Source organism: Urtica dioica, chromosome 4, assembly GCF_054948205.1.
Source record: "Urtica dioica subsp. dioica isolate 48M chromosome 4, U.dioica_male_clone48M_v1_H2, whole genome shotgun sequence".
Lineage (NCBI taxonomy): Eukaryota > Viridiplantae > Streptophyta > Magnoliopsida > Rosales > Urticaceae > Urtica > Urtica dioica.
Genome location: NC_142759.1, coordinates 537,233 through 561,810, shown reverse-complemented (window position 1 = coordinate 561,810; position 24,578 = coordinate 537,233). Strand labels below are relative to the sequence as shown.

General features: G+C 34.1%; 5 protein-coding genes across 7 annotated transcripts; 2 read left to right on the top strand and 3 right to left on the bottom strand.

Annotated features, from left to right (window-relative positions):
* Window positions 1-2,350: 2,350 nt before the first annotated feature.
* On the bottom strand, window positions 2,351-5,501 carry LOC149398961 (IQ domain-containing protein IQM1-like). Its single transcript, XM_089611323.1, has 9 exons — window positions 5,281-5,501; window positions 4,816-5,174; window positions 4,382-4,496; window positions 4,225-4,290; window positions 4,036-4,124; window positions 3,815-3,902; window positions 3,495-3,725; window positions 3,117-3,218; window positions 2,351-2,991 (listed from the first exon to the last, which is right to left on the bottom strand). Exons 2-9 carry the CDS (start codon window positions 5,166-5,168, stop codon window positions 2,584-2,586), a joined length of 1,452 nt encoding a protein of 483 aa, XP_089467449.1. The 5' UTR covers window positions 5,169-5,174; window positions 5,281-5,501; the 3' UTR covers window positions 2,351-2,583.
* An 8,207-nt stretch (window positions 5,502-13,708) lies between these two features.
* Window positions 13,709-15,023, top strand: LOC149398960 (uncharacterized). 2 transcript variants are annotated; one of them, XM_089612677.1, is made up of 4 exons: window positions 13,709-13,884; window positions 13,989-14,154; window positions 14,260-14,315; window positions 14,653-15,023. In XM_089612677.1, the coding sequence occupies exons 1-4, from the start codon at window positions 13,722-13,724 to the stop codon at window positions 14,874-14,876; spliced, it is 609 nt and encodes a 202-aa protein (XP_089468803.1). In that variant the 5' UTR covers window positions 13,709-13,721; the 3' UTR covers window positions 14,877-15,023. The 2 variants fall into 2 exon arrangements, with proteins under 2 accessions (XP_089468803.1, XP_089468802.1); XM_089612676.1 differs by having other exon boundaries at window positions 13,714-13,884; window positions 13,986-14,154.
* A 697-nt stretch (window positions 15,024-15,720) lies between these two features.
* On the bottom strand, window positions 15,721-19,488 carry LOC149398958 (mRNA splicing factor, thioredoxin-like U5 snRNP). 2 transcript variants are annotated; one of them, XM_089612376.1, is made up of 5 exons: window positions 19,317-19,487; window positions 19,082-19,239; window positions 18,850-18,916; window positions 18,669-18,770; window positions 15,721-15,912 (listed from the first exon to the last, which is right to left on the bottom strand). In XM_089612376.1, exons 1-4 carry the CDS (start codon window positions 19,446-19,448, stop codon window positions 18,672-18,674), a joined length of 456 nt encoding a protein of 151 aa, XP_089468502.1. In that variant the 5' UTR covers window positions 19,449-19,487; the 3' UTR covers window positions 15,721-15,912; window positions 18,669-18,671. The 2 variants fall into 2 exon arrangements, with proteins under 2 accessions (XP_089468502.1, XP_089468503.1); XM_089612377.1 differs by lacking the exon at window positions 15,721-15,912 and adding an exon at window positions 16,304-16,528 and having other exon boundaries at window positions 19,317-19,488.
* NPR1 (regulatory protein (NPR1)) lies at window positions 16,169-18,165 on the top strand. The gene is made up of 5 exons (XM_089612345.1): window positions 16,169-16,564; window positions 16,648-16,907; window positions 16,996-17,450; window positions 17,579-17,776; window positions 17,888-18,165. Exons 1-5 carry the CDS (start codon window positions 16,169-16,171, stop codon window positions 18,163-18,165), a joined length of 1,587 nt encoding a protein of 528 aa, XP_089468471.1.
* Window positions 19,489-21,129: 1,641 nt separating the features above from the next.
* LOC149398957 (heat stress transcription factor A-7a-like) lies at window positions 21,130-23,156 on the bottom strand. The gene is made up of 3 exons (XM_089612295.1): window positions 22,585-23,156; window positions 21,494-22,064; window positions 21,130-21,401 (listed from the first exon to the last, which is right to left on the bottom strand). The coding sequence occupies exons 1-2, from the start codon at window positions 23,032-23,034 to the stop codon at window positions 21,504-21,506; spliced, it is 1,011 nt and encodes a 336-aa protein (XP_089468421.1). The 5' UTR covers window positions 23,035-23,156; the 3' UTR covers window positions 21,130-21,401; window positions 21,494-21,503.
* Window positions 23,157-24,578: the final 1,422 nt, after the last annotated feature.

Below are 24,578 nucleotides of genomic sequence, written 5' to 3'. Positions count from 1 at the left end.
TGATATTTGATATTTCTAGGTCGTACGTCCATGCAAAAAAAAAAGTAGTCTTCTAGTTTATCATAGTTTCTTCCTATCCGAAATTTTCCGTAAAATATTGAATAATAATTTTCCAAGAGACTGAGGAAGTAAGTAACCAAAATACAATTCTGATAATAATTAAAGATATGGGTCTCATTACATATTTATTGAGAGAGAAAGAGATGAATGGTTAGTGATTGATGATGGTGATAGCACAATGGTAATATTTGACTTTTAAAAATAATATTAACGACACATCTCAATCAAAGTAAAGAGTAGTTGACTAACTCACATCATTCTCTCATCAACATCATTTTAGGAAACTACTTAAATAATTGGAATTTTTATATATTTTGCTGGGAATGAGCTTCATCACTTAAAGGCTTTTACTTAAAAGCCTGACCTCTCTGAACTCTGAAACACAATTCTGTAGAACAAGGTTTAATTTTTCAATAGAATTTACTTTGACTAACATATTTCTTGCATGTTCCGATTCCATTAAAATAAATTAAAATAAAAGGTTGTATATTATATATTAAACTTCAAATAATAATAGTTTAATTTGAACGTAGCATTTCAAAAAGTATTAGTTGAGGTGCTCGCTACTCTAGCTATCCCACCTTATAGATTTAATCAGAGTTTTTTAAGATATGATATAAACACATTAAAGGCTGCTAAAGAGTTTTTGTTTTGTTTACCTGGTTTTAAATGGCTATATCATGCATAGGGATTAGAACGCCGTTGATACCATGAGAGCGTTGCGACGCTCTAAGACGGGTGAAAAAGATTATTACGTGGTGGCGGGATTATATCGACGAGACTATGGTAGTTTAGAAATGACTAAGATGTTTTTTTTCTTGTCATGAATATGGGTTTTTTTCTTCTTCATAAATGAAGTGTTAATAAACATGTAGTTTTCCTGAGATTAGAGAGATTCTATTTAGTTTTTGTTGTTTTATTATTTTCATATTTTTATTTATCAATATATTAATTGATCGTATATTAATAAAAATTAAGGTTATTTCAGTAAACTTATACGCCACCAACTTACAAAGATGACATGTGACCGATTCTGTTAAATTTTAGACTAAATGTGTGACTTTATAACAATTTTAAAGTTAGAGATAAACGGTTAACAAAAAATATATATATATTATTATGTATGAAAAATTTCACTTTGCAGACTTAATAAATAACAAAATATAAAGATTGGACTTATTATGTATATTCTATCTAAAACTGAACTTTTATCACATATTTGGGGAAAAAAACACCCTTCCAAATAATTTTCATATATACAAAAATTAACATTTCATCACAAATATGTGAGTATTCATATAAATATATAGGTTAATAATTCGGTGTAAGTTTATTTTAATCATTGGGTAAATAAATTTTGGACTAACATATATACATTTATATTCATATAAATATAGTTTAATAATTTGCTCAAGTTCTTTTATTTCTATTTCCTCTCTCTGCCCGTCTATACGACATTAATGACATGTTTCGTAGAGTAGAGGAAGGCTTCAGTGTTTAGGTACTGTGTGCTGTGGCGTCTCTTGCTATATGTCCCATCTCATCTGCTTCTTCACAAATGATAACAGTCTAATTATGTAAATGAAAAAACGTTATTCGAAATTTCGAATTAATATATTAAGCCCACAATTTCAGGAGAATCAGGCTCATGTGCAGAGGATAAAAACTCGTCATTAGCAAAAATAGTTTAAGCTATGTCATTTCTTATTTTCCAATCACGATGATTTTTTATATTTTTTTATAAAATTAAAACAGCAAAAACAACAGTGTATTCCGTTAAATAACCTGTATAAAATTATTTTTCCCAGGAAATAATGCTTACTCATGTAAATGAAAATGTGATTTGAAATTTTGAATTAGAAAAACATTTCAGATTTGCATGAGAAAAAGTGACTTCATGTCTGTAATCTATGAGTCTAGACCTTAAATGGAGTATGTTGTGTGAAAGATTGAGTGATGTGATCACTATCTCACTGTTGGGGATGTTTTTCTACTCTCTCTGTAGCTCTGTGGCAAGATTGGGATTCGTGGTGATTTAATTATATCATCGTCTTTGCTTTGATCATGTGATGTGCTGTTAATCCCTTGTCAATAAATTAGTGATTAATTATTGACTTGACACGTTTGTCCATAAATTAGTGTTTATTTGCAACTATCTCAATAAATACAGTAATTAACAAGTTTATATGAATTAAATATGAACTATTTAAAAAAATTTGGAATACATTTCAATGATCCATATGGTAAACATATTATTTTACGTTTGAAATAATTTGAATTATATTGTAAAAAAAAAAAAACTATTACATAGGAATAAAAAAAAAAAATACATGATATTGTGAGATACCCAGCCCAAAAACGCATGAGCAAAATATCAGGTAACCTATAGCTATAGTCGCTTGAGAAAGCCACTAAAAAAAAATTACAATAACTTGAATAAACAAATATTTATTTATAGCAAAAAAGTTAAGTAAGAGAAAAATTGGAATACCCATCTGATGGTATCCGGGTTAAACGTTATGGTTAGTTAGATATAGGAATGGGAGTTCTTGGGCTTGGGAGTCCCATATACGCGAGCCTAGGAGAGAGCCTCACTTTTGGGCTGGGCCTCGGAGAAGGAATCGGGCCGAAACAGAAAACCGGCCCATTATCCACTCTAGGCGATAGATGGACCTGTTCCAGTGCTCTCGTCTGCAGCTCCGTAGGATAGTCTCGCACGCATCCAATACGTGGCCCGGTCCCGGTGGACCACTTGCACGAAAGGCGTTGACTGAAGTCAAACATCGGCGTCGAGTCTTGCTTCTCGACTTCGTCTTGATCGACGGCTGTGATCGCTTTCTGTTTTGTGGGTTGGTCGGCAGCGATGCCGTTGGATTGCTTGATAGGTTTGATGGACTCCGATGAAGGGTAGTCATCGTCAATTGCACACCTCTGCTCACATAAAGAGAGAGAGAGAGAGAGAGAGAGAGAGAGAGAGAGAGAGAGAGATTAGCAAAATTTAACACTAAACTCTTTTTTTTTTAACATATATTGTGAAAATTTAATTATTGTTTTACCGTGACATTGGAGAGGTCCACTTTGTTGTCCTCAAGGAAGGCAATGAATTCTCTGAAGTTCTCTTCTGTTGGGTGATAGTGACCACTATATGGCCAAATCGCCTGCAATAAGGTGTAGAGTACAATTAACATAATTTCTAAATATTTTCAGTTTGGTCCATCCAAATTATTGCAGGCCTTAAAATAACAATAATAAAATAACAAATTATGCATAGTTCCAAATTGGTAATTGAAATTGAGTAATTATTTATTGGAGAGGCTTATCAAAACCAAAGTTTGAATAAATAACAATAATAAAATGGAATTGTTCAAAGATTAAGGAGAAGTAATAAATATGTAGAATGTAAATTTGGAGGAATAATCAGGTGTGGCACGAACCTCGAGAACACCGTGACGAGCGACCAATCGGCCGGCGGCGGTGGTGGCTCCGCCGGAGAGAAAGCTGGAGTGTTGAAACGTGCCTTTCTTCTTTTGGCCAACGTAGAGACACCTTGTTGTGCTGAGAACAAATATCCACTTTGAGCCCTCTGTTGTGTTCACAACACTCCCACTTTGGCTGTAAATTAGCTTCCCATCTTCCACTTTCACTTCATATGCCTCTCTCTCATTCTGAACCATACATATATTTTGGATTAATTTCAAATTAACTGCCAATAAATTCAACTATATATGCTGTGAAGAATCAATTAAAATATTACCGGTCCAAGATATGTAATGCATTGGCGTTGAAGTACAGTTCTTGGGATCTTTTCTAGGTTTACCTCTTTCCCATCTCCAACATCAAGCCTGCCATTTAATTAGTAACACAACACAAGTAGCCGTTAGTTAGGTTGAGTAGATAGAGGAAGGATTGCAGCGCAAGAAATGTATTATTAATAAAAATCGTTAAAAAGTAAGAGTAAAGAGGAGATTAAGTTACCAATAGAAGAAAGGTTGAGTGCTTTCACTCTCGAACCAAATGTCATAGTACATGTGCAAATTGTGTCCGTAGCGATGACGTGGATCAATCTGTCCAAGCCAAGGGACAAACAAAAACGTTATGATTAATATTATTGCAAGCGCTTAGAGTAAACAAATAAATACAAGAAGATTAATCTTGAAAATTTACCGCTTCAAGCCAATGTTGTAGTGCCAATTTTTTAGCCTTTTCATCCTTGGACAAACCCTTTCCCACCTGAAAAAAAAAAAAAATTAAATCAATTTTCCTTCTTCTGAATATTTTTTTTACTACATATATGTATTGAAAATTGAAGAAAAAGTGTTACCTTAGCTGCTCTAGTCCTAGCTCTTGCCCATCTTTGGGCCACAGTCTCTGGTTTGCCTCCATTGAAGAAAGAAACAGAGCTTCTCTTTAGCGATGCAAAGTCTAATGCCTTCCACCTAAATCAATTATCACAATCACATGATTAATATAAATTAAAAATTCAAACAAAAGTTAAGATTTATACAGGATAACTTTATATCACACTCAATTATTTTTCTTCTAAAGTTAACAATATAATTAAAATTAAATTAATTTGAAAGTAACAAGCGTAGGGTACATATTTGTAAATATTTATCTATAATGTGTCAATAATGGCGAAGCCTGTTTAGAGAATAGGTTCATTTGTCACAAAATTTCCATTATGTTTTAAAGCAAATTAAGCCCTTTTACTTCGCGAAAATACCAAAATAACCCTCTCTCCTAATTAATCCTTACCAGAGCTCCTCGACGACGACGGCGCAATCGGCAAGATTCCGGCGAGTCCGATAACTCTTGTAGACTTTCTGGAGCTTCACGGCGGCGGCGTCAAGCTCGCTCACCGGCCTCGGCGAGAACATCACCGCCGGCTCCGGCAAAGAGAGCGCCGGGATCGGCTTGTGCTTTATCATCATCGCCTTCTTGCTCTTGGTATTCCCGCCAAGGGCATGATCGTAATTCGGAGACACGAGGAGGTTCTTGAAAGAGAGGCTGTTTTCGAGTGACGTCATCTTCGGCGGCTTGTAGTTTTGCAAACGGCTCTGATTGTTGTTGTCGTTTCGGTGATGATGATGATCAGAACTGACGGTCATGATCGCCTGAAATAAATATCAGAGGACCACGTTAGAAAATATATGCATACATATAAAGCTAAACTATTTGCATATCAATCGGTTATGATTAATATAATAATATATTATATACCTAATTATAAGATATGTTGTGAAAGTTCGCTTTGAGTTTTTGATGATGATCAAGATAAATATTGAGAGGCCAAGAGAGAATATGGATATGAAATGAATATATGAGTACTAACTGGTTATGATGTCGCTTATATTTATATACATAGAGTGGGGTATTTATTATATTATATATAATAAAGTTATGACATCTATCTATTCTAGTAGAGACACTAAATATTTGTTGTGGACCTTCAAATACGTGTAAAACTGGAAAAAAATGGGTAAGTGGGTGACAAATGTGGAATTTCAAGTCTTTGAATTGTCTGAATTTTTCTTCACACTATCAAATATCTAAAGTGTGTATAGGTGTATGAGAGAGAGGGATGATTCAACGTTTTCAGGGGTTTTGTTTTTTATTTTCTATTTTTCGTATATATTTTTGGGCTTGATGGATTCAAAGATTTAGACTTTGAATTGCTTATGGAATATAAATGTTGGCAAAAGGCAATATATGTACATGCGCATGTTCTTGATTTTTCTTTTCCACAACTAATTTACTGAAAAACATAAAAACAAAAATAATAGACAAACAAACACACACACACACACATACTATATATATCTATATATATATATATATATATATATATATATATATACACATATATATGGAGAGAGAAATAGGTGAGTCGGTCAAAGATGGTAAGCCTTGTTAAGCTTCCATGAAACTTTCAATTGGAAAAACACAAATTAGTTTTAGCTCTATCTCTAAGACTCTGACTAGTGAAATACTTCGAGTCAGGAAATAATAATAATAACATCTTTCATGTATATCTAAATATATATATATATATATATATATATATATATATATATATATATATATATATATAATATGTGTGATGTGTCCGTGCTTATGGGTGTAACCGTGTAAGTATTAACTCTCTCAACAGTCAACAACTTTTTTGGTCATTGCTTTGCTCATGCATTTACGCTACTATGCATTTAATTGCGACACATTTTCCCTTCTCCTCTGTTTACTAATTATTCCACAAATTCTACATTATTATATTTCCCCTCCACGTACCACGCTTAAAGATTTTGTACTTTAAGGCAGTTTTAACCTATACAAACCTCTGTTTTTTTTTTTTTTTTTTTTCCCTAGTCGGAATGCTTGACTACGTGCGGAAATGTACGGCTATTTTATTATTATTTTGAAATCGAAATATTAGACTGGAAAACTTTGACGTGAGAAACTAAAATTAAATGGTGTTTCAAGTCTAGGGTTTACGGAGTTTTTTCTTTTTGTCTTATTAACTATCTTGAAATAAGTATTGCTTGATAAGACGATTAAGGAAATGCAAAGGGAAATTCATGAGTGCTAACTAAGCATGGGGTCAGAATGGACCGAAGAGAAAATATTGGTCTTTGTCCCATAAAGTCAAGGTCTTCAAGCTGTTGGGCGTGCTTCGCATTAATTTGCTTATATTATATGTTATCTTCTTTCAATTAGTTGGGTATCTAAAACAAATCAGAGAAATAATCAAAATATTTTAACAATTCATGTTTGGCTAGAACAATATTAGTGCATTCTTATTTACCTTTTTTTTTTTAATTCATGTTTGGCTAGAACTTCTCACTGCATCTAATATTTTGTTGTCGCCGTACGTTTTCAGGATTTTTTTGGTGACAAATACATTGCTCCAAATTGGACGCCGTATTAGCCTATGATATATAGGTCGAGAAACTATTCAATCGAAAATTTCATTATTTTGATATATATATATATATATATATATATATATATATATATTAAATGTGTATGATTTTATTTCAGAGGTTTTTAAGGGTTTATTATTAATTTATTTTCTGAATCAACGTGCAGAATTTTGTAACTAACATTTAAAGTATCAATAAATTTTTTTGTTCAAATAATATGAGTGTTCACGACAGTTGACCGAGCCTGAAAGCTGACGTGTAAAGCTAACCTCCCGCCAAGTATATTATTCTCTTTACGCGCTTTGAGTTTTCTCGCTGGCTAAAAGTTTATTAATGGATTAGCAAAAACAAATAAAAAAAAGGGTACTGCAGTAAGTAGTGATGTTGTACATCCTACATATACACATTTAATTTCCAATTATATATAACAATATTGGATTTATAACCATGCTAAGTAAATATATACTATCCCACCCTAATCCTAACTTTGTAAATATATACTACATATAAAAATATACATTGGTTTAGGCCTCTCTCCTTGATGATGAAGATATAGAGATTAAAGTGGCAGCTCTCATCAACAAGGATATTTGATCATAGAACCGAAGAAGATGTTTGACTCGTTCGCGTCCCTGTTGAGATTGAAATCCAGCCCGAATAGGATAATTTGACGATTCAACAAGGATGTTATATACTCAATCGAATCAGGCCATGTCGCCATTGTTGACTTCGAGTTAGATGATGTGGATGTAGAGTTCGATCCTCAATGAATAAATTGTTAATGGGTCAGATGGCCCAGTGATCCATGAACGCGCATGTGACCCAAACGAAGTCAACATGGGACGCGCCATTTTGCCTTGAGACCAATGACAATTTCCATCTTGTTCTTCAACCGGACGATGTGACGTGGCAGGACGAGAGGCGATGATGGACGAAGAGACCAACACATATATGTACACGAAATTTGCGCACTCTTTTTCCTATTATAATTTACGTTCTTTCTTCTCATTTGTACTCTTCGAGCTCGTCTTCCATTGTTGGAAGTGTTAAGTTCGGCATTACGTAATTAATTTAAGATCCCGTCTCTAAAAACGTACTTTCGATTTTGTGTTTAGTTTAATCTTCTTTTGTTTTTGTGAGTTAATCATTGTTCCTATATGACGAATTTTTGAGATCTACACTCTAAATATAAAACGACACAAATACTTCTCTTTTTGTTTTCTCGTGGTTCCTGAGGCTCGGAAACGACAACACACGACACGAGATACCTTGTCGACATGTTCCTCGGAAGATACGTTTGCTCGTTATTCCTCTACTTTTAGTTTTTTTTTTTAATTGTTTGAATGCATGTCATGTACATAACAACGGCGTAGTTCACGTAACGACGAATGACAATACCAATTCATGATAATGAAATGGTCTTTTTTCAAATATTGAAATTCTTACCCTCGTCCAAGTAAATTGACGTCCCTTCTTATTATATACTACCTACACATTCCTATATATTTTGAGATTACTACATGCAGCCATTACATGTTTTGATTTTATGACTTGTTCAATATTTGATTTTCAAGCTCACAACACAATCCAACAATGTGCCAATAATTATATTAATGTTATGTATGCCAGTATATTCTAATAATATATGTCGCCTTCATACAAAATAGGCGCAGCCTTAATAGTTTAATGTATAATTTACTCTCAACTGTGAGTAGAATATTAAAGTAGTTTTTGTAATACTTGATCTTGATATTGATCTTGACATATACTAGCTAATGTCAACGAGACATTTTCAGGTCTCGAGACCAAATAATTTATTGATCATGTCATAAAAGAACGCATAGCTTATATATATACCTAATTATTTAAGAGAACTTACTAGATGAGAGTTTATGCTGGAAATAATTATCATTAGTTACGACGATAATTCTTTTATATATGAAATGTTGTATAAGTTTTTATCATATTTGGGACAAACATAATTACGATATTAAATATAATTCGTGTATTGCATGCTTAGTGAAATGTAACAAAATAGAATGCAAGAAGAGCTGTTTTTATTTGCATGTCAAATTTAACGAAAGGACGCATTCTCGTATTTCTAACAATTTGGCTATCATTAGATTGTTTATTGCTATTTGATATTAAAGCCTCGTCTGCCCTAGTTAAGCCTTTCATGCAATTATGTGTAGATATATCAAAACAATTATAAGAAATAAAATAAAAGAGAAAAAACGTACTTTAGGGGTTGATTACACAGTTCAGGGTTTCAATTAAATATATGTTATCGTAGATTATCTATGAATAAAAAGTAGAGGCCAAAATCAAATTATTATTCATTGACCGGACAACTAGCTGTTTGATTATAATTCATTGAAAAAAGTTGAGGCTTGTCATGATTTAGGCTTGGCCGACTCGCGAGTAGCCCACTGCAAGGAGGGTTTTTTTTTTTTTTTTTTTTTTTTTTTTTTTTTTTTTTATGAAATAATTTTGTGTTCCACATATGTAAGTAAGTTGTAATCATGAGTTTTGATGACGACATTTTTTAAGGGATGGATATGTTTATGTAATTTATTCAGTAATTATCTCATGTGTTTATATCTTTATAAAGGTCGTTATGTTACTCTTTGTTTGAGTTATAATCCCGATTCTTTAATTAAGATCTATCCTTATATTATATTTTTACTATATTACTCAATTTAATTAATTCTAAAAAATTTATAATTATTATATGAAGAATTTGTTTCAACTAATCAATTCTAAAATTTCACTTTATTAAGAAAATAATCCACCAAACTATTTTTTTATTTAAAAAAAAGGTGAGTTCTTAGACAAATGATCTAATTATCCTATTTGCATTCACTATTTCTCTCCTCTTTCATTTTATCATATATGTATTTACATTTTTTTATTGAAAAATACTAGAGAGCAAGATGTTGAATACAGCGATAATAGATTAAAAAAAAATGGTGTTAGTTTCAGTTGTTTACCTTAAATTGTTGACTTTTGAATCTGAGGAGTGATGTTTCGTTCTTTGATGGTATGTTGTATTTGGGTCTTTGTAGTATAATTTCGTTTCTCACTATTTCATTGTTACACATAAGACACAGCCTTTGAGAACATGGTTTCGATAAAATTAAATTAGACCCTCCAAAAAATCTATACATCACGTTTTCAAAAAAAAAAAAAAAAAATCTATACATCATACCCTACCTACTCATCTATTTTAGAAGAGATTAGGGTAAACTTATATACTCATTGGTATTTTCATTTACCCGTTTAATATAATTTTCGTGAGATAAAAGAATATCCATGAAATTCATTATTTAGTCCTCCAAAAATTTTACAAAAATATTTATCTTTTATTTTATTGAATTCATTTTTTATTTATTTACTTTTTAATTAGCAGCCTTTAGTTTTTTTTTTCTAGATATTATATATATAGATATTAAATATATATATATATATATATATATATATATATATATATATATATATATATAGATACAACTTTATAGTTCATCCATCTCTGATTACATTGTTAAATAGCTAATGTCCTCACGAAATCAATAAGCTTTTATAATTTTTGGTTGAAAGGTTCCCAATAATTAGCCGCCTCGGATATAACATTTTGGAAAATAAAAACAAAGTGTAAACAGCCTACTTTCAATCTTTAGCCGATAGATGTATTATCCTTCAACTTTTCTTATTTATAGTATATAACTCATCAATATTTTGATAAAAAAAAATTATTATAAAAACTAGATTTGACCTTGCAACTTTCTTTGAATGATAAATATTGATCATAGCGCTTATACATGATAGTAATGACAGAGTCAAAAATCTAATAGAGAGTAGAATGAGCAGAAATCAATCTATTCGATTAAAGACAACATAAGTTTTAAATTATTAATGCAAGCGACAACAATTTAAAAATATCCAAGTTCAAAGGCGTATGTATAAGGTCAATATTTTCGTTTTTGAGTTAATAATTATTGCTTAATTTGGATAGTTCCACATTTTCATCATGGTCAAGGCGGTATCTATAAATATTTTCAAGTTATATTTGACCAATTGATATGCATTCCATCTTTACAACGTTGTTCGTTTGTTTGGAATAAGGAACGACCATTCACAGCCGCCCAAAGCTAGAACTACCTACATTACTAGTTACTACACCTATGACTTGTATGTGAAAAAAATGTTTCTTAATGGTCCTCCTAAACATTTTCTTTGTAAGTTTTGCGCCTTTATAATTATTTGTATTTGAATCAGACACTCGGTTTAATACTTGTTAAAAGAGGATAGATTATTGTGATGCCATCGGCGTGAAGAATGGCTGTCGCCAATGCAAAAAAATTTAGGATTATTTTTCATTTGTTTTGAAGTTTTGGTTGAGGAATCTGGTTTAAATACCCCAAATTTTTTTTTTTTTAAGTTTTTCATGTGTGATTAAGAGCTCGAAATAATCGTCGAGGTATGCATTTTTTTTCAAGTCTTTACTTATTTATTTACACATGTTTTATTTGTTTGGATAGCATTTGACCTATCAGCTTTTCTTTTCTTCGAAGTTTTGCATGGTAGGGTTCGTTCTTGCCTTATGAACGGACATTTCCTTATTTCATATCTTTCAGGCCTATTTGACTCGTCCTCGATGCTGGATTCTTCATGTTCTCGAAGCTTCCGAGGTCATGCTCGGATTGTGCAATTTATATGAGTAACAATGTGTCTAAAATTTTTATGACGAAAATAATAATTTCAATTTTTAAATAATCATATTTTTCTTGATGTTTATAGTTTAAAACAAATATATATGTTTACATGTTTTGTGGTATACTTAATTTAATTTATTGTTTATAGTCTCATTTATAATAAAAATAATCCCAATAACTATTTATGTCAAAAAGCGTTATTTAAAAAAAATAAAAAATTCATACTTTAAAAACACTAGTCATGTAATTTTTAGTTTTAGCTTCTTTCACATTTTATCATAACTTTGTGTGGTTGAGAAATATCACCAATTTATATGACGAATTAAATAAAAAAAAAAAAAAGTAGGCTTTGTATATATATTTTTTAAATACATTGACAAAGTGCTTTTCGAAAGATATTCTACAAATATAACATAATGGCATCGTTTGGCATAGCTTTGTTTTAAAAAAAACGCTTTTATTTTTTTTTAAACTGACAGGTGTTTGGTAAGCTGTTTATAAAACAGTTGTTGCTGGTAACAAAAGCCGATTTTCCGTTTGGTAAAATAAATATATTATAGTAAAAAGACTAAAATAGACATAAAATAAATATTTAACAGTGCTATGGATAATCACGTGAGGATATTAAAGTAATTTTATATCATATATAAAAACGCTTTTTTTAAAAGCTAAGATTTCTAACTTTTGTGACTCATGTACAATTTTTAAAATCGTTTTTGAAATTTTTTCTAACAACTGTTTTACCAAACAGTAATATTGCATTTTGGTTTTGCTAACATAAAAAATAGGCTTAAAAAAGCTGTGCCAAACACGCCCAATTTCTATAATTCATTTAAAACATGTGTCTAGAAAAGTTTTTAAAAATGGGCGCCTCCTCCGCACGCTTCTCAATAGTTCATTTTCTCTACATCTCACTTCAGGTATCCATTCGAACATCATTATGCATCTTAAAGGAACTCGGAGCTTTAGGATTTCATGCATCTTGAGTCTTGACTAAGTTCGATTACACTGTCAAGCCAAATCGAATAATTAAATTTTCTCAATGGTGTCCGAAAACAAATAAGAACATTTCGACGCTATAAAAACAATTTTTTTGGTCTCTATCGTACAATATAATTATGAAAAAATTGTACATACAGTCATTTGAAACTTATTTATTAGTAAAATAAACAAAGTTTCAATTTTTTAGCAAAATAGCAAAATTTACGTTTTCAAAATTTTTTTGACAACCAAGATTAAATTTTTTTATGAGTATTATAAACAATATATCACTTTCAAAAAAATTAATCTTGGAGTGGTAAAAAAAAAAGTTGGAAACAAGACTACTGCACATTTTAGTAATTTCATTAAATTAAGACAAATCTTGATTATTTTGCAAATTCATAATTTTAAATTGACTATTTATCTACATCACTCTTTAATTATTGTTATTATTTACAATTTTATACAAGGATTGTTAAAAAAAAAAAAAAGGGATTGTGAAAAGGTTTTAGAAATCGAGCATATAAAAAATCTGCAAATTATGGTAGGATTATATATTTTATCTATCTATTTGTCTCCCATATATTTTTCATGGAATCAAGTTGACTCGCTTGAACAATTATGCATAATCGAAGTGTTTAATTTTTTGTGCTCTATTTCCAATAATTTATTCACAAGACAAAAAAAGTATGCAAAGTAAAAAAATATTTTTTTGTTGAATTTATTTCAATAATTCCGATCATTTTTTACGGGAAATTGGCCGATTGATTTCTCTTTTGGTACGATCGTGGATTTAAACCCAATTTTTGGTTTTCCAAAATTCAAGATCAAAACTGGTTAAATTTGGGTTAAATAAATTGGTTCGCATAAACAAAAATATTTAAATACTTCCATTTTTTCCACGATACTTTATTTATTAAAAAATAAGTTACACGACTTACAACAACAAATGGCAATAATTCATATTAAAAAAAAAGAGAAAAAAGTAGAAGTTAAAGAATAATAACATGTGACAAAAGCCACGTCATATCAGCCGCCAAGAAGTTAAACTATGGGTTACCAATCCAATCGATTCCTCAAAAAGCCTGACCTGTCTTTTCTTCCTCAAATTAATTGCATCTCCAAATCTCTAATATTTCATTACCAAAAAAAAAACCGATTCCATTGCACAGACATCTTCAATCGATCATCAGCAATGTCGGAGTCCAGACCAGGTACGGATTTTATATTTCCTTCGACCTATGAATGTTTAGTTTTTCTCTACGCAAATGGATTGAACCAATCAAAATGAACTGCGATTTGACTGGTCCGAAAGAAGCGAGAACAAAGCACAATCACCACAAGGAAACTCACGGATTGCGCGACGATCTCGACGATACGACGCCGTTGGATGACGTCAGAGCTCCGAACGTGTTCGAGCGAGCGAAAGAGGAGATCGAGGCCATAGTCCAAGCAATTCATCCAAACAAGGAATCTGAAACAAGGTTTTTGGTTTGCCAAATATTGTACAAAATATTTTGGAATTGATATTATAAGACCTTGATTTACTTTTTATTTATTTGTTGGTTTGTATTGTTGTACCGTGACAGTATTCGGGAAGAAATCGGAAATGGGAGGCAAAAACACAAGCCGAGTTCTGGTTCAGGTACAATAAAACGCTCTTCTTTTTTTCTTTTTTTTTTAAGATTTCACAATGCCCTTTGCTTGTTGCATAATGCAAGTTAGACCGTGTTTCGTTAAATCAATTCCAAATTAAATAAAATTGACGTAGTGTTTGATTTAAGATATAAAAAAAAAATGTATGGAACAAATTAGTAATTTCTGTGCTCCCAATACAAATATGGACCTCAAACCCAATGTAAACTATATAGAGTTAAAATTGAGTTGATGAAGCAAATGGAGATATCTAGCAAAGAAGCAAACGTTGAGTTAATAATAATTTTATTTTGGAGCAATATTGGATGAATTTTGTGCATATGCAGAGAGTGATTGTAAGACACCGAAGTTGATTGAGAAGGCAAAGGAGAGAGTTGAGAATATGATACACCACTCTCCGGGGCACCGACATCACAAGGAGACCCACGGGCACGCGATAATCGATGAGACTACTCCGATCGACGAAGTCAAAGCCCCGAACATCTTCCAGAGAGCCAAAGAAGAGATCGAGGCTGTGTTTCAGGCGATTCATCCCAGAAAAGATCATTGAACAGGACATTCATTCTGTTTGAGACCCTATGGTTTTGTATCTCTTGTCAATATGTGTGCACAGAAAGTAAAATTTATTTTTTATTTTTATAAGATGGAAAGATGAAGATTCCAAGTGAGGGATATTTCTATATTATATATTTTAACATTTGATTTAAGAAACTATTTTTTTTTTTAGTTCTGGCTAAAATAGTTAAGTGAAACTATTGAATTTGCAAAACAGTATAGATATTTGTTGAAAAAAGTAAAAATGACTATGACAAGGAAAGTAATTTGCAAGCTTAAGTGTTAATTAATATTCTGACTTGTAATATCGAAGAAAACGGGCTTGTTTTGCAGACACTAAATTTAGTGTAGAAAAGAAATATAACACTGTTTCTAATTCCACCATTACATAAAAACAAAAACTTATTTTGGTCTAGTGGTAATTTTACATTATCTCCAAAGTGGTGGACTGAGAAATCGAACTCGAAGGCTGAGAAGGAAGTGTTTTTAATGTCTTTTGCTTGATTTTTAATTTTTCTAATTTCTTGATTTATCTGGGTATGTGTGGTTAGCTAGGAGTTAAAACGCCGAACGGTGGTCATGACGTTCACTAAAAGCCTTGAAGACAATCACTCCACAAACCAACTTTTCAAATCACAAAAAAGTTCATTTTGTGATGTCACAAAAAAAAAAAAAGTGAAATATTTGTCAAATAGCATATTCACATTTGTTATCAATCAGTGTGCCTGTTTACAATATTTATTTTTCTTCGACTACAGCGTGCAAAATTAATTGTTTGTTCCTTTCTGAAAGATGGACTTGGTTCAGAATCTTATAGAACTATGCGTACAAAAAGATAATGTGATATCACTGATTTATATATATTGTTCATTCCCAATACAAAAAAGTTGATATGCAACTTGTTATATGACTTTAGCTCAAAGAAAATAAAAAAATAAAAAACACTCCTCGTCCTCGTCCTTACATCTCAAAAATAGATTCATTTACTTAAGACAGATTCCCAGAGTGAATCAAGTCAATCAACATTTCGGCTGCCAAAAAAAAAAAAAAAACACGAAGATTAAAGCGATCATACCCTTATCTACAGCACTAAAATCTGCGGGAAAAATAAATAGCAGACCAAAAAATGTTTAATAATAATTATTCGGTCAAGTCGTCACCCATGTTCAACTCTTCAAGCACAAGCACAATATGAACTGGGTCCATATACATACGTAAACACACACACACACACATAGATAGATATATACACTGACGCCACAAGTATAGGAGAACAAACACATTCCGATGAACACTGACACAGCGAGTCTGAGGCGGCTCTCAGAGGATCTGTGTTCAATCTTCGAGTCGGAGCTCTTCTCTGACACGAAAGTGGTTGTAACCGGAGGGAGGGAGATTCCGGTCCACCGCTGCATTCTCTCTTCCCGGAGCGAGTTTTTCCGGCGGAGATTTGATGGCTGTGATATTGTTGACGTAACCGAGTTGGGATATGATGCGGCCACGGCGGTCATGCGGTACCTTTACAGCGGGAGAGTCTCTGCTGCTGCTCCGCCGGAGGGAGTTTCGGTCTGCGTCGACGAAGATTGCTCCCACGCCGCGTGCCCTCCCGCGCTGGATTACGCGGCCGAGACGCTCCGAGCCTCGTTCCTGTTTCAGGTCCCCGAGTTGGTCGACCATTTTCAGGTTTATACATTTCGGAATATTATTATTATTTTTTGTATAGTTATATATCATTCACTCAACTTCTCAAATGAGTCCTCGTGCAGAGACGTCTTTTCGACGTTGTCGACGAGATCGCGGCCGACGACATCTCGGTCGTTATTCGCGCGACGAATTCGTGCGGCGGAGTTTGCCACAGGCTCCTCGAGAAGTGCGTCAACGTCGTCGTCCGGTCCGACGTCGACGTCGTTGCTCTCGAGAAGGCTTTACCCGGAGACATCGTTGAACTGATATCGAACTCGCGGGCCCAGCTCGGTCTGGACGGCCGTCTCACAGTTCGCGACAAACACGTAAAACGGATCCATAGGTGAGAGAACCAACCGACCAAACTTATCTACTTCTTAGCTTCTTCTTTTTTTTTAATAAAAATTTAATTTACTATTTTTGATCCATAGGGCATTGGAATCGGACGACGTAGAGCTGGTGAGGATGCTGCTAAAAGAAGGGCACACGAACCTAGACGAGGCATACGCGCTCCACCACGCGGTGGCGTACTGTGATGCGAAGACGACAATGGAGATTCTAGAGCTCGGGTTGGCGGACGTCAATATTCGGGACGGGAGGGGGAGGACGGTGCTCCACGAGGCGGCGAGGCGGAGGGAGCCGCAGGTTGTGGTCTCGCTTTTGACGAAGGGGGCAAGGCCGTCCGACCTCGCTCCGGACGGAAGAAAGGCGCTACACATCACGAAGCGCCTCACGACGGCTTCGGAGGCTTCCCCGAAGGCCCGCCTTTGCATCGAGATATTGGAGCAGGCCGAGAGGAGGGACCCGCTCTTGGGGGAGGCCTCTGTTTCTCTCGCTATGGCCCGCGACGATCTTCGCATCAAGTTGTTGTACCTCGAGAATAGAGGTAGCAAAGATAATTGAGATTGTAAAACTGCTTCAAAATCATTAGTTTAGGGGACCATAATGCAAACTTGTAGAATAGTCTAGGTACTATTTGCGCAAACGTAAAGGAGTCGTTTGATGTTGGTTCAGTTGGACTAGCGAAGCTCTTGTTTCCGATGGAAGCCAAGGTGATAATGGACATCACCAACCTCGATGGAACTTGTGAATTCTTAGGCGGGACAACTTCGAAAAACTTAGGCCCGAAGAGAACAAGCGTGGACCTGAATGAAGCTCCTTTCAAGATTCAGGAGGAGCACCTGATCAGGCTCAAATCACTCTCTAGAGCTGGTACGCTATGTCGAGAGGTTCAAAGGTTGTTTGAAAGCCCATTTACTATAGTTTGAAAGACGATTTATTCAGCCCTTTTTCTCTTCGTGTTTTCTTTTTTGGGGGGTTCAGTTGAGCTCGGGAAACGCTTCTTTCCTCGGTGCTCGGAAGTGCTGAACAAGATAATGGACGCTGATGACCTGTCGCAACTCGCATATTTGGGACAAGACACCCCGGCAGAGCGGCTCGTGAAGAAACGGAGGTACGTCGAGTTCCAAGAAGTTCTCACCAAAGCTTTCGACGAGGACAAGGAAGAGATCGACCGATCCGCAGTATCACCTTCCTCGTCGTCTTCCACTTCATTACGGACGGTGAGTCAGAATTATAAGCTCAACCTCAACAAGCAGTGACTTTTGTGTTAAAAGGACCGAGCTTAGACTTTTGTGTCAATCTTTCCATTTAGACTTTTCTACTACTAATGAATGAATAAAATTACGAATGACTCTTTTCTAAATCACTTCGAGAATTGGTAATTTTTCACTCTCAGTTTTCCCATGAATCGGCCAATTCGATAACATGAGCCAAGGCATACACATCAGAAAGATGATAAAATCAAAATTCTGGAGTCAAAATTCGAAGCTGTCACTTCAAACAAACTTCAATACTGTAGTGTCTGATCGAAGATCGCATATTCAGTGGCGTGGTTTCATAAAATCTTGAGCACGATTAACATATTCGGGCTCAAACGTTGATCGGCTCAAATCACGGATAAACTTAGTGATGCTTATGATCAGTTCTATTTCTGAAGTTTTACGAGTCTCTAACACCTAATCAAACTACAGATTTCTCTAAAGCAATATTCTATGAAAAAAAAAAAAAAAGCAACAAAAATAAACTGTACAGGATTATTTACCTCTTAAACGTCTTTGTATAGCAATTGATACTTTGGGATCCGCTCCGGCGGAAGTGGACATTTCACGATGAGCTTCCCTTTCATGGCTCCTCTAAATATTGCCTGATAAACACGATAAATAAATATCTCAATTCAAAGATCTATCAAAATTATTTATATCACAGGTAATTCATCCCATTACCTCCACGACATCAATGAAGTCCTGCTTTTCATGGAACGAACCAACCCATTTTGTATGATCTGCGGTACTAAGTGATAGTAAAAGACGATAAGGTTTATCAATCAGCAAATAAACTGGAAAAATTCTAATCTCTGATCAGTCTTATCTTTTTATGGATCAAACTCGGTAGTTAAATCAAACTTCAATTTCAGAATTTCATCAAACAGTAAAAAAGGGGAAAATTAAGAAATACCTAGAATCCATCTTCATGTGATGTGCATTGAAGAAAAAGATGGTAGAAGGAGTGAAAGAGATGTCGAAATACTGAACGTAGACTTGAAGATCCTTAGAATCAATGTCCACGAGCGCGATCGTCACGAACTTTGAAACCTCTCGCGCCGATTTGCAGAGCTGCGATAGGATCGACGGTGAACGAAACGAATTAGTAATTGATTCACGAAGAAGAAGAGGAAGAAGTGTGAGCATACGATGTCGTCGAGAACGAGGCAATCGGGATCGGAAGATCGACCGAAGCGAAGGACGAGAAGCTTGTCGACGGTGTCTCTGATGATCGAATCCACTTCTTGCTTCTTCGTCAGACTTGTCAATAAGTAATTCATTTTTTTGAGTGGTGCATTGGAGACTGGAGAGCGGTCTCAAAATTATACGTGAATATCATTAATTTTAATTTTTTATAATTAAAATTAACTAAAAACTAATTTTTCTTTCTTAAAACATTATATTATATTATTATTATTATTATTATATAAAGTAAAAAGATGATACACTCACGAAATACCGTCCAATTAACAGTGTTAAAAATGTCTTAAAAAAACTTTAAAATATTTTTGAACATGTCTCTATATTTTTCCTCCACACTAAAATATATTAATTATTATGTAGGAACATTCAAAATATATTTTTTATTATTATATAGAGTAGATGAAGATGATACACTCACAAAACATTGTACAATGACCATTGCATACAATTTTTTTTTTAAATAAAAAAGATAAAAATGTCTCCAAAAAAACTTTAAATACATTTTTTTCAAACTTGAATATTCTGAATATGTCTCTATATATTTTTTCCTTAGACTAAAATATATTAATTATTCTGCAACAATACGTGGAACATATTGCTTGTTTAATATAAAAGTTGTCAATAGTCACAAAATCTAAAAAACGTGTAACAAAATTCCATTTTTTATGACAAATATTCTTACAAAATCTAGTATTTTATGAAAAGTTTAGTAATGGATATGAAAGGGAAAAAAAACAATATTGGTACTTAATTAAGAATATATATGTCCAATTTCCCTTGAATAAAGGTCGATAAGGAGATGAAAAGTCTCTTAGTCCAATAAGTCAACTAGACAACAAGAGCATAAGCAAAGCGCGAGTTGGGTGCTAAAGTTGAAACCAGCACGACTTGAAGACCAAGTAAAGAGCTAAAGCTGGTGTCGAATGAGAGCTTGCCTTGAGCGGGCTACTTAAGCTCCGGTGTAAGAATTAAAATCATGTTATTGACCTTACTGATTGTCGGGTCAGATTTTCTTGAGCCCAAAAAACATGACAAGCCAACCCAAAAACAAAGAATCCCGACCTGCCTGACTCAAGAAGTAAAACGGAAAGCCAAAAGACATGATCAAAAGAAAGTATGCTAAAAGCGAGGCGCTTCGATTTCAACAAAAGATGGTACGCCAAAAAGGGCAAGGTATTTTGATGTTGATAAGAGGTACGCCAAAAAAAATGAGATGCTTTGATAAAATGAGCTACGTCAAAAAAGGCGAGACGCTTAAGAGATGTCTATCCCGACCCAACACGGGAGAGGCCTCAACTCCGAATCCGGAAGAAGAACCCGAGTAAATGATGATTTTGCCCCAACTCTCATCACCTCACTATAAATATTTAAGACACACACATGTTAAGGACTAACTTTTTCTCTCTAATTAGACTTTGCCAAATTCTCCACTCAGTCATTTATCACACTAAAAACACCTTTGATACTAAGATCAAGAACAAAAAGAAATTAAAACCACTCGACTCATATAATTTATACAAAAATTGAATAATCTACTTCCATTCTCTCTATAGTGAGAAAAAAAAAATCACTCTCTCACAAATAAACCCTCAAAAGAGTAAGAGCTTGAAAAATCAATTCTCATCTTATTCACCTTAAGAGAAATATTTCACCACCAATCTCACGGATTCGAAGGCACGTGACCAAGTTCGCTCACGCCACGGACTCGTAAGGGTGTATTTACGAGAAATTGAAATATATAATAATATATTAGCAAGAAATTGAAATACCGACCATATTATTTTAAACCTGGCTGTACTTTACGTGTATTTACTATTTACTATATGTCTATTACATTTACAAGCTAGGAAACGTGTAACATTCATGACCATAAACTTTGATTGTATTTATTTACATCACAAACTAAACTCCCAACACAACTAGATTGGGTGACCAGTAAACCAACCAAAACCAGAAATAAAAAAACAAAAAAAAAACATACTGCACTTGTTATATCCACAAATTGGACTAGTCAAAATCCTTCTTCCACCCTGAAAATAACCATTTCACACATCACAAAACGCAGAGATATGACACAGAACAACTAACTATAGACATAATATACACACATATATATATATACCTGTGAGAGGTCAAAGCATAGAGGTTTGGTCAACCAAACCCGCCATATAACAAGCCCAGTCTCTCGGCTTCTCAACCATCAAGTCCTCCAACTCATTGTAGAACTTGGAGTCACTGTCACTCAAAGACTCTTGGTCGTCAAGTAAATAATCCTCCACCGGAGGAGAAACAGGAACCCGGTTCCTTTTTCGGCATTGAACTCCTTCGAGCTCGGCTTTCTTGGTCCTCTTCCGGGCCATAATCCGACGAACGAAGCCCGGGTCCGACACAACCTTGGTGAGGAACACCAGAGTCTGGCTGTGCCTGCACTCGGTGAAGCTGATTCGCTCCTCCACGGACTCGATTTGCCTGCGAGACTCGTTTTGTTGTTGCCTGAGCATCGTGATCTCGGATCGGAGACTGTCGTGGTCGTGTTTGAGGCCGTCGATCTCGGAGGATGAGATCGGACGGTGGTGGTTGTCCCTCGCGCCGTATTTGCTTCTTCTCTTGATGTTCTTCAGCAAATGCCTTTTGCCTCCTTGGAACTCTTCGTTCGCAAATTCCCATCTGTCTGGATCGACTTTCTTAAACCCCTGTGAAAATGAATTCAAAGCCAAAAGGAAATGAGTTGTTTTAGTATCTCATATTCCCTCTTTTTCTCTCAAGAGTCTAAAAATTTGACTAGGATCAATTCAACGAAGCATATTTAATCAAACATTACTGCAATTCGAGGCAGTTTTAGCTAAGACAATTTGCTCAGTTTATAACAAAAAGTATTAAATTTCAAACAAACAGGTCTTCAGTAAAAACCATTGTAAGTGTAACAATGTCTCAGATTCAGGAAATATCACAGATCCAAAAAAAAAAAAAAAAAGGAATTGAAAGCAATAATCTGTATATAGATACACGAATATAGAGTGAAATAACAATGTTCTGATCTGTTGAAGTGGAAATGAATTAAAAATCAGAATTTGCTTCCTATTAAAAATCATATACAAACCCTTAACAATGTCCGATTAACTCACTTTAAAGAAAAGCATTTAGGCAAACAACAATCGATACAAACAAATTGTAGATAGATTTACAGACGTAGTGTGAAATTGAAAGGCTTACGTAAGTGTTGAGTTGGCGAATGAAGCTGGAGATATTGCTGTGCTTGAAGTATTTGGGAAGCAAGATCTTGGAGAACTCGTGAGCGTCCCAAACGACGAAGCTATGGCGATTCTGGCTCCACGAAACCACACAGTCCGTCTTCGGATCGTCGACCATCTCATAAGTCTTGTTCAGAAACGGCGGTGGTCCAGCCTCCTTCAGACCTTCCATCGGCCTCGCCGCCGGAAATCCGCCGTCGACGAACTCCTCCGTGACCTGAACATAAGCTTCGTGCTCTCGCTCGAACCACTCTTCTTCTTCTTCTTCTTTCACCGCTGGCTTTTTCGTAAATAATGACTCTGTTAAACTTCCGTCCGAAACGGCGTCGCCCTGAGAGTCCGAGCTTTGAAGGGGAGAGAGATACGAGACAGAAGTACGATCGCCGGAGAAATCGTCCGACGCCGTTACCATACTTTACTATTTATTTTTTTTAATTTCGATCTTTTTTTGGGGGATGGTTTTAGGAATTGTTTTTTTTTAGTTGAGATAGAGAAATTGGCGGTTTGCATGAACCGACTGATCTGATCAGTGGAACTTGGATATATACTGTTTAAATGAAAATATCGTAGAGATATTTATGTAAGATTTATTTTGTCACGAGCTACGTCAAAACTCAAAACAGTGTGTGACCATTATTTTATTTTTTTTGGAACCGAATGTGACGAAAATATTTCAAATGTAAAGATAAAAATAAAAAATAAACCATTTTGACGTGTAAATGAAGGAATCGGTAAAATTGTTAACAAAATAAAAAGTAAATAAAGAAATGGGTTATTATTTCACATTTATATATTATTAATTTTTCGTGAGTTAATTTTTTTTTAACGGAACTGTTATAGTATTTGGTAAAAGAATTACTTTTTATTTATTACTAACTTAGCAGGTGTTTTTGATGTTTAAACTTTAAACTAATTACCTGAAAATGTATGTTTTGGTGCTTTAAAAAAAAAACATTACTTTTTTTCATAATCATTTTGGTTTTTTTTTTTTTTTTTTTACAAAGATTTTTGCGCTTTTGAAAGCTGGGTTTTCAACTGCTTGATATCATAATTCATAATAATAAAATAAAGGTATATAAATGTTGCTTCTCTTCTTTGTGACAAAGTTAAAGCCACGTGTTGAATGAAGAGAGTGTATACGTGAGTGTAATTTAAAGCCGCACAAAGAAACAGAAACCAGCCACGTTTCTATCTTCTGGATTTTCTTTCACAAAACCTTTTTGCCATTTGTATCAATCACTTTGGGCCCACCGAACTCTCCCTCTCTCTCTCTCTCCCTTCTTTTATTTTGTCGTTTTGTGATCCCAGTTTTTCCCAAATATTAGGGAACATCCAAATTGTGCATGCACGTCACGTGCATTGGAGTCACACGTGGCTCGGTTTAGGAGAAGAAAAGCAAAAAACAAAAATGTTGCATGAGGTGGGTTTTTATTTTTATTTTTTGTTGATTAATTATCATTTCACAATAAGTACATATTTCGTCAGGGACACGTTAAGAATGGACGCAGTACATGTGTGCGTCGATAAAGTAAATAGCAAACACATAATCTAATTGAAAAAAAATACATGTTTGCGAAATAATGAAAACTGCTAATTGATTTAGAAACTAATCTTAATTATAACATTAAATTCGTCATTCACCATACTTTAACTTTTTCAATCGCTTAGAGTACACATTGTTAGAGATGGTATGCAGACCTTTATAGATAATTTGTGACTATTAACGGCAAAATTAAAATAATAAATCAAGTAGACATAAAAAATTGAGATGCACCAGTTACTTGGTCTTTTTTTTTTTGGTGGAGAAACGTCGAGACTTATTAAATGATTTCGATTGTTTTTCGATAGATGTTAGAATCGACGAGCAAAAACCTAATATAAAATACGACGATGAATTAGAGTTACCGCTGCATAAATTTTCGATGGAAAAAAAGAAAGAAATGACTCGTGCAAGAA